Raw genomic sequence first — 9,250 nt, forward strand, 5'->3', positions numbered from 1 at the left:
GAACAGTCATCATTCTGGTTATGACAATGAAGGAAAACATCAACATTATTCTGCCACATCAAATATCATATCATATATAAATAACCCACAGTTGCTGGCTAAATGTCATTTAAACAACACATTAACAACACTTTTACCTTTGAAACATCCTACATTGTTTCAGGAATAATTATTTTTGAAAGGCTATATTTCATCAAATCCAAACTGCACTGCCCGATATGTGACTGACAGAGACACGTCATCCTCCTTGTGTCATTGGTCCCTTTATGTTTCTGTTTCTTCTGTCTTTACTTTGACGCAAATTAAGCCCCTTTTCTTTGCCTTCCTATTCTATGTGCACTATAGCAGCCGCATACGCTTGCTCTCTGTTGATTTAAGCTCAACCTCAAACCCGATATGACCTTCACATGAAACCCGCCTTCCCCCATGACCCTTGACCCTTCTCTTTTCTGCACTTCCTGTAGCTGGGACCCTGAGAAGAGGCTGACATTGTGAAGGGGGAGCACAAAGCATGGGTGCTATTGAGGGGGGCTGATGCACCTGTGCCAGGGCAGGTGACAGTACGTCTGAGCGTACTTCGTCTCCAAGGCGTCCCTCCCCACCCTGACACTAGGGTTAAAGCCATTGAAGAAAGTGAAGATTAGACCCCTTTTGTACCCAGGAGCGTTAAACAAATTAATCTATTGCTGTTCATCTGACTGTAAAATCTCTAGATTTACTGTTTCTAAAGGAACTGGGTTTGGACTGGGGGGCCACATCATGCCTTCAAGGCCATAAAATACTAAAATATATCTCTCAGGTTTTGTTTTCCAGCAAAACTGTTAGAAAAGGTCTCATAGAATATATGTAATGTCAGTTGCTTTGAGCAATATCAGTTCAGTTCTACTGGCAATCATCCAAAGCAAGCATACAAACAAATAAAAAACAACATTCCCGCCTACTCTTTTCAAACTGTTCTTCTCTGATGGCTAAAGAAATCCACTTTTGTCTCTCAGTCAGCTTTTTTCCCCTTCACTAAGCTCCTGCAAAATACACTAAACAGATAAAAGACCTCTTTCAGTACAAACCCCTTGTTTCCCTTTTGAACCTGTTTTAGCCTACAATTCCACAACGGATCTCTTATGACTTGTGTAATGCAGCAAAAGTAGTTTAAGTAGAACCGATAAGATGGTAATAGTGAGTGTAAGCATTTATGTAATATACTGGATTGATAAAATATAAAGTATGTAAACAAAAAAGGAAAACAAAGCCAGGCAAGCCGAGGTGTTGTAGGGTCAAACAGTGTCAACTCGCATTAAGTACAGATGAGCGCACGGAAGCAGAGTTCAGCGTGCGCACACCAGCCTCTAAATGGAAATAATTAGTTCTGCATTCATTTGTACTTTGTTAATCTGCAAATTTTCTGTTAGAAATGCTGTGAATAAGATATTTAAATGTAATAATTGACGTGTTTAAAATAACAGAAATAGTTGTTCTTTTTACCAGCTGTTGAACTTGAATGCACTCATTAAATATGCGCTTTATCCAATACAGGCCTATCCACTCAGAAATAAAAAAAAAGTGAGGATGAAGGTACATTTTTGTTCTTCAAATATAATATTTCCGAAATGTACCCTGCAAGTATAGTTGTTTTGGGGGAAAAAGGTATAAATTAATGCTATATTGCTGGCTAGGGGTAGACTTTTATGTGCCCAATTTTTGTACCTTTATTTCTGAGAGTACATTGTATATTGTGACACCGAAATAAATATTAACAGCGACAATAACGATTCACGTCATGTTGTCGACAGATGGAAATTCAGTGATTGTTGTGTGCAAAACCTTAGCCTCTTTTATGACAGATGTACAAATACGGCAATAATATTCAGCTGAATCTATCTTCGGTTCACTTATATTACGTTCATTCTCTTTTTTTATCATAGGTGAGTAGATACCGTATTTTTTTGTGTGCCAGCGTGAATCTGGGAGCTGTCCTGTGTTGAAGACTATCGTGGCCGAGAAACCACAAATATGGAGTTCCAAAGGCATGAGGCATGTATGTCATCATTGTGCGCCGTTTGTACAACCGAGAAAGGACCCGTTTGGAGTATCAGAAGTGTCAGTAGCTGGAGGTTATGTTAGCAACTAACGATGTTAATGTGCATGGGCTCTATATCATTAGTTTCTTTATTGCATTTTCGTAGTTTGCATTAGTCTACTGCTTTTGTTGTATTTTTCAAATATATTAATATCAGGCTCTCTGCTTTTATTTGAAGCGAGTGACAGCACGTTTTGTCTGCTTAAGGTTTCCTGACTAAACATTGGTGAGCTAACGTTTACCGTGAATACTGAAAACACGAATTGTTTCGCGTACGATGCTGCATCTCTTTGAGAAAACCCAATTACCGTAGCCTACATCTAATAATTTATTCCATTTTACGCATATTGGCTGACTCAGTTTTGCACTGGATACAATATTCGCTATGTACAAAACGATAATCGTTATATAACAAAGCTGAGACGATTGAGTTCTGTATGGGATTCGTTTTGAAACTCGACCAGTTAAAACATGGGGGTTCTATGCGTAATTGTCACACATTTGTAGTTTGTAGTCTCGTGATAACACCCGTCTCTGATGTTTACAGCAGTATGTCAACAACATGCCTGAGGTGGGCAATGAGCCAGGTAGTGACAGGAAGGTGTCATTTCCGCCTCGGCCCCTGGAGACCACCTGCCCTGTTCTCGACCCAAAGAGCTGCTCCTTGCAGCATGACAGCAGCTCTGTCCACTACAGCAGATGGAGAAGATGCACCCAGGAAGAAGCAGTACTCTGCCCACACACACAGCACTATTGGCAGTGTGGGAAGGATGATAGACCACCGTATTCTGCAGGTGATAGGACATGATGGAGCAGACCTGGGCACCATGCACCGTGTAGCTGCTCTGCAACTTATGGACCAGCAAGGCTTGAAACTTGTCATCCTGGATGAGAAGAAGGACCCCCCAGTCTACCAGCTGATGACAGGGAAGCAGATCCAGGAGGTGCAGCTCAAACTGAGAGAGAAACAGAAGAACCAAGCAGGTATGTGTAGTGTGTGTGCAGTATGGATGGTTGGCCATTTTCTGGGGGTAAGAAGAGGGTTTGTTTTATGGTGAGGAAGGCTCACCATAAAAAAAGGAAGAGAGTGGGTGTGTCTGCCATGTAAAGAGGGCGTGTACACTGTACATGCACACAAGATTACTATGTAATGCGTACAGCCAAACCTCAGTTCCATGTTGTCCTCGGTAGGTCCTGCACGGGTGAAAGAGGTTACCCTGAAAACTGCGATTGCGTCTCATGATTTGGATACCAAGCTGCGGCAGATACAGAGCTGGCTGAGTAAGAAGTGCCATGTGAGGGTTACACTGAAGAAACGCAAAGACGTCAACAACACACAGCCACTGGTGAGAACTGCCCGTCTGGACACACAACCCTGAGGTCCCCTCTACATTAAATTACATTACATTATTGGCATTTGGCAGACGCTCTTATCCAGAGCGACGTACAGTTGATTAGACTAAGCAGGAGACAATCCTCCCCTGGAGCAATTCTGGGTTAAGGGCCCAACGGCTGTGCGGATCTTATTGTGGCTAAACCGGGACCACCGACCTTGCGTGTCCCAGTCATTCACCTTAACCACTACACTACAGGCTGCCCATACCAACACAAATGAAAGTACTGGGATGGAACATGCGCTTTGTTGCAACTATTATTTAATACTAATTAAACTGTCCTGGGAGTGTGTAGGAATTAAAGAAACAAATTGTTAAACACTGCTGCAAACCGTAACCCCTCGAAAAGCTAATGCAAATCCTTTTGGTTTATATGAATAACACAATGATATCCCACATGCCATTTCATAAAATCAGTGATACTTATTTGGGAATTGGTGTACCTCTTCAGAGATGAATAGCACCAGCACCAGTGCCTTTTAAATAAAGCCAAGAAAACTGAAGAAATATTTTGCAAAGCCCCTTTGTAACTGAACTATTCTGGCATCACTTTAAGCAAAATAGTTTGTAAACTGATTTTACAGCAATAAAAACCAATCGGAGAGTAATGGGTTGTAAAATGTGCTGAAGTCTAGTTTGTGACACTAGCTGAAATGCAGCTGCACTTAAAAGTTGTCATCTAAAATATTCCCATAACATAAAGCAGTGTGAAATTTGTATTTAAACAGACCCTTCCTGCTTTCTTGAAGATAAAGACATCAAATCTTTATGCACTGTAAAGCAAGGGATACCAGGTGAAAAGTAGCAGAAATGTTTTTTTAAAAAGGTGAAAATAGATACCACTGCAAGGTTCAACATAAGTATGCATTTTCCATAGGACTCTGAATTGAAAGAGATTATACAGCGCATTCCGACCACTGTGGGCTTTGTCTCCGAACCAAGATTAATCCAGGACGGGAAAGCTGCCATGTGTATTCTCCGTGGCCCCTCCAAGAAGGAGATGCACCAACAGGGGGCGCCGTCAAAAGAACCAATCCAATCCCCATCCAGTGCTGTGGCAGATGCCAAACCCGCCCCTGACGGCACAGATAGCAGTCCACTGCAGCAGTGATGTTTATTCAATAAAGTGTTTTGTACAGAACTGAAAGCTCAACTTCCTGAGTACTTTAACAGAACAAAAACAGGTGCCGTGCCCAGGGCACACAGAGCAGTTGTAGGGCGGTTAGTGAGAGGCTGTGCTCGTGGTCTCGGACAGGGTCGCGTCCTTCAGCAGGGCAGCCAGGCCGTTGGACTCGGACGAGCTGGCCTTCTTGGGCCGGTAGCCGCTGAGACGGGAGGCCAGGCTGCGTCTGGGGCGCGCCTTCTTCTGTAGAGGCGAAACGGCAGATCAGTATAACTAAACATTATTATTCATGTAGTGCTTATGAACTTCAATGAGGGTACATTATTGGAGCTGGTCTTACAACAGACTACTACTAAGACTGGTGCTACCAGAACTATAAACATCTTGATAACCAGTATGGAATACTTATGCATAAAGGATAGTGATTCATGGTTAGTAATTGGCATAAGTAAACAATGCAGTTATAGAAGTGCCTCAACACAGTTATATCAGACCTCTTGTAGTGAAGTCATACTTTACCTGCATCTTCTTTCTCTCTGGGTCATGGACCACACTGTGCCTCTGTAAGCTTTGCTGTTGACATAAGGTAGAAGGAAAAACTTAATGTTGAAACAACCTGCGGTCATGGTCTTAACACAAAATGGCCTTCTAATGGATGGAAAGTGTTCAAATTCAGCACATAATTGACAGACTATACACAATCAGGGTCCCATTCAGTTTGAAATACCACATTATCAAATACAGCACGACTGAGAAAAGGAATGGGAGGGGCATGGTCAGTGGCAACGTGTGCTCACCTTCATGGCGAAGGCCTTGCCACAGCTGGCATGCGGGCAGGTGAAGGTCCTCTGCTCTTCGTGAAAAGAAATGATGTGGTTCTGCAGGTTGAAGGGCGTGGTGTAAGTGCGCCGACACCCCTCTCTCGGACACTTGAACACCCGCCGCTCCCCCTCGTGCACCCTCTGGTGCTGCTTCAGGAACCAGGAGTCCCGGAACGTTTTGCTACAGTGATCACACTGCAGCTTGACTAGAGAGAGAGATCACATTCTAAGAACCAGGGATTTCATACACACAAAGCAATTACTGAGTTAAATGAACTGGAATCACATGAGACAAAAAATAATAATTTCAATAAAATAGTTGACAATATGACTTTGCACATGCTAACCGATGCCTCTCAGTGAAGCGGCTTCTCTTCACAGTCGTAGATCAGCCTAGGCATATGATTCACAAGTTACACTTGACTGTGTAACATGAAGTCATTTAAATCAAAGGTATACATTTCCCTAAATTGCCCTGGCTAAATGACACAACATGACACGTCTTTGGCTGCCATTCATGCTCATCAAGAAATGTAGCTAAAGCGTCTGATGGTGTAACTGAATGTAATTAAGGCCAGAAATTGGCGTGAAAACCAGAAACCGATACAGCACTTCCCACCTCTGAATTAAAGCCATTGAAACCATCTAGAGCATTTTATTTTAAAATAAAGGTTCAGGTTTCTGTAGAAAAATACAATTAAAATATTTAAAGTAAAGACTTGAAACAGACAACTGATCACTGATTTAAACTGCACATTCAAGGTGGGGGTGAAGGGTACCTCTGTGCAACTCCCTTCTGTGCTTCTGATATTCTGTCCAGGTTTTTCCAAGGAAGGAGCAGCCCTCCTCTTTACAGGGATAACCTGCAGAAGAGAGTCAAACACCTCAGCCAAAGGAACTCCGTCCCAGACTTCTCCAGATCATTTTTCTTTTGGGGTTTGATAACTGTACAACAGTACGACTGGAATTATGTAAAGACCTTTCACAGAAAATTACAGCCAGCAGAAAACAAGACCAACTTAAACACTAACTTGTTGTATTTACCAAAGACTGGGTCAAATTATACAGATGAACAGTGCTGCAAAAACAGTTTACACTGACCTTCGTGCACTTTTTCATGGCGCTTCAGTTTACTGGCAACAGAGAAGCTTCGTTCACAGCCTTCAAAGGGACACCTGATCAGAGAAACAAATGTGTACATGTGTGGGAAGCTAAAGGAAATGGCTGCAAAAAGTCCACATTTCAGGAATAATTTTCCTCAAACATTGCATTTAAACATGTCTAGTCTGATAGTTACCTAGTTGCCCTGAAAATCAGCTTACATTTACATTACATCACATACATTATTCTGTTTCACAAGATTTCAGAGAACATAAATAATAAAATATATAGCCGACGCATTTATACAAAGCAACTTACAGCTGATTAGACCAAGCAGGGGACAATAGCCCCCAGGAGCAATGTGCAGTTAAGGGCCTTGCTCAAGGGCCCACCAGCTGTGCAGATCTTATCATGGCAACACCGGGGCTTGAACCACCAACCTCCGGGGTGCCAGTCATGTACCTTAGCCACTAGGCTACAGCCTGGGTTTCCATAACCATAATTTCGTCATTTGACAACATTAATTTATTCACAAAAGCTTGCATGTTAAATGTGATCCACTTAATCAGTGCTGTGATCCCTCACTCCCAACAGGAAGGCTATACAGACAGCTTGCGTACAGAAACATACTATAGGTGCTGGTATGGATACTCACTTGAATGGAAGTTGGTTCGTGTGTTCATATTCATGAGATCGGAGCAGGTTATTCTTCTTGAACACTTTTCCACAGCCCTCGTGTTCACACTGAGGATCCAGTAATAAAATGCATGAATATTTACAACACACCAATTACTGAACAAGACCAGGCCAAATAAGAACCAAGCAAATGGGGAAGTTAATTCCAAGCAGCAATTAATCCATGAAATAAGTACATTGATATTCTAGTGGAAACAATCAGGAATACCACAGGCCCATGACTCACAGTGTACAGTTTTTCCTGGTTTTGATGTTTGCGAGCAAAGTGCTTCTTCATGTTGGAGTTTGTAGTAAAGGCCTCTAAACATCCTTCTGCTGTACATCTGGAATATTGGAAGAACAGGAGAAGAATTGTCAGCACTTCACGCAGGTGTCGTTTCTGAGATGCTTCAGATTTGCCCCTTGTGTCGTACTCACAGATACGGCTTCTCGCCGCTGTGGCTCAATTCGTGTCTTGCCAGGTGGTATTTGGTGCAGAAACTCTTGTCGCAACCGTCGCGCTCACATTGGAACGGCTTCTGCAGGGGAAGAGAATAATTACAAATATCAAAAACGGAACGAAACGGGGTAACTTAACAAATTGAAAAAACGGAACGATAGCAAGCTAACCTTACCAAGCCAACCAACTACCTATGAACCAAAAAATATCTGTCCTGTTATTAACTGTTACTGTAGCCTACTGTGTCAGGGGTAAAGTTAGTCAGTGAAGTTACGAGCTACATCAAAGTACATGATATTATTAGGACATGGACTAAAATTACGAAATGGAACTTACCAGTCCCGTATGTTTGCAAAGATGCGCATCGAGTTTCCATAGTTTATTGTACGATGCCCCACATTCAGGGAACGAGCAAATGTAGATTTTGTTAGTATTCTGCTTCCTTTCACCCATCGTAAACAAAGATAGTGGAATTACAAAAGTATTTTGTACACCCAAAGTGTGACAATCACTACTGTCGGGCTCCATGTTAAAGCACGTGTTCCGGTATATCATGTCGCGAAAGTACTACCTCAAGCCGTGTGGGGGTATTGCAACACTAATTATATAACAGAAATAGACTTAATTGTTCGTAGTGTTTATCGTGCCGATCATTATTCTGTTCATATTATTTAGAGGGGTACAGGATAAATTAATATATTACCTCTCTATGGCAGTATGTGCAGTTATGTTTTAGCCATCATATGCACCCCCGCTCTACGTTAGGTTTGGTTTAACTCGTAGGGGAAGAATTCGTTGGAAGGAAAGCCAACGCGAGAGAACTGACGTTAAACTTGGGCGCCGATGCCGTCCCCCTTGTTTGATCGTTTGGCCTCGCTGAGCTTTGTAGTATTCGAAAACTTGACAGAAAATATTTTTCTTTTCTTTTTTCTTTTCTTTTTTTTCTTTTCTTTTTTTTCTTTTTTTTTTGCATTGTGTGTATGTGTTTGGGGAAGAAGTGGAGCCCTTCTTAGTGAATAAACGACCCTTAACAGTGTTATTTATAGTATCAATCAATATTATGAATGACTTCTATGTGTTAATTTCCATTATTGGTAGAGGCGTTGCCCATTGTATGTTTTGGAAATTGAATATTTTGTGTCTCTTGCTAATGAAGCTGATTTGAATTAAGGGCATTAGGGTGTTGGCTCAATGCCAGAATTGGCTACACAGTCTGAATTTGTTATTCAGAGGGGATTCAGCTATAATGCCCCCACATTAACTATGTCACAGTGTCCTCTCACAAATAAAGGACTTTCCAGCAAGATCTCTCAGTAGCAGGGATTCAACACAACCTTCCCTTTCCCAAGCACACAACTTACTCTTAGATCATTGCCACATGGCAGTGTGCACTGCACAAGTCTCCAAAGGCACAAGTCTCTTTCAGTACCAGCCCATTCTAGTTTCTTTACTTTTTTTTTGCTGTCATTATCTTGAACTGTGATTAATTTATAACAGAGACCCTACTGAGGACCAGCACAATTACATTACATTATGTTATATCCATTGAGAACTTTTATCTGGAGCAACTGTCAATACCAAGCAGCTTGCAGTACAGCA

General features: G+C 41.9%; 2 protein-coding genes across 6 annotated transcripts; one reads left to right on the forward strand and one right to left on the reverse strand.

Moving 5' to 3' along the window:
* The first annotated feature begins 2,048 nt into the window (after positions 1 to 2,048).
* On the forward strand, positions 2,049 to 4,612 carry mtif3 (mitochondrial translational initiation factor 3). 5 transcript variants are annotated; one of them, XM_061250428.1, is made up of 5 exons: positions 2,049 to 2,097; positions 2,256 to 2,303; positions 2,625 to 3,061; positions 3,269 to 3,423; positions 4,349 to 4,612. In XM_061250428.1, exons 3-5 carry the CDS (start codon positions 2,629 to 2,631, stop codon positions 4,580 to 4,582), a joined length of 822 nt encoding a protein of 273 aa, XP_061106412.1. In that variant the 5' UTR covers positions 2,049 to 2,097; positions 2,256 to 2,303; positions 2,625 to 2,628; the 3' UTR covers positions 4,583 to 4,612. The 5 variants fall into 5 exon arrangements, with proteins under 5 accessions (XP_061106412.1, XP_061106416.1, XP_061106413.1 ...); XM_061250431.1 differs by having other exon boundaries at positions 2,069 to 2,097; positions 2,628 to 3,061; XM_061250430.1 differs by having other exon boundaries at positions 2,093 to 2,111.
* On the reverse strand, positions 4,572 to 8,205 carry gtf3aa (general transcription factor IIIAa). The gene is made up of 9 exons (XM_061250427.1): positions 7,988 to 8,205; positions 7,630 to 7,730; positions 7,439 to 7,535; positions 7,172 to 7,260; positions 6,517 to 6,590; positions 6,195 to 6,278; positions 5,392 to 5,621; positions 5,114 to 5,167; positions 4,572 to 4,837 (listed from the first exon to the last, which is right to left on the reverse strand). Exons 1-9 carry the CDS (start codon positions 8,177 to 8,179, stop codon positions 4,694 to 4,696), a joined length of 1,065 nt encoding a protein of 354 aa, XP_061106411.1. The 5' UTR covers positions 8,180 to 8,205; the 3' UTR covers positions 4,572 to 4,693.
* Between the last annotated feature and the right edge of the window lie 1,045 nt (positions 8,206 to 9,250).

This window comes from Conger conger, chromosome 7, assembly GCF_963514075.1.
Source record: "Conger conger chromosome 7, fConCon1.1, whole genome shotgun sequence".
Classification (NCBI taxonomy): Eukaryota; Metazoa; Chordata; class Actinopteri; order Anguilliformes; family Congridae; genus Conger; species Conger conger.

Coding starts and splice junctions, on each gene's coding strand:
- gtf3aa (XM_061250427.1), bottom strand. CDS start 8,179: ATGGAGCCCGACAGTAGTGATTGTCACACTTTGGGTGTACAAAATACT. Junction 7,731..7,987: donor TTTGCAAACATACGGGACTG/GTAAGTTCCATT, acceptor CTTCCCCTGCAG/AAGCCGTTCCAATGTGAGCG. Junction 4,838..5,113: donor CAGAGAGAAAGAAGATGCAG/GTAAAGTATGAC, acceptor TCGCCTCTACAG/AAGAAGGCGCGCCCCAGACG.
- mtif3 (XM_061250428.1), top strand. CDS start 2,629: ATGTCAACAACATGCCTGAGGTGGGCAATGAGCCAGGTAGTGACAGGA. Junction 3,062..3,268: donor GAAACAGAAGAACCAAGCAG/GTATGTGTAGTG, acceptor TGTCCTCGGTAG/GTCCTGCACGGGTGAAAGAG. Junction 3,424..4,348: donor TCAACAACACACAGCCACTG/GTGAGAACTGCC, acceptor CATTTTCCATAG/GACTCTGAATTGAAAGAGAT.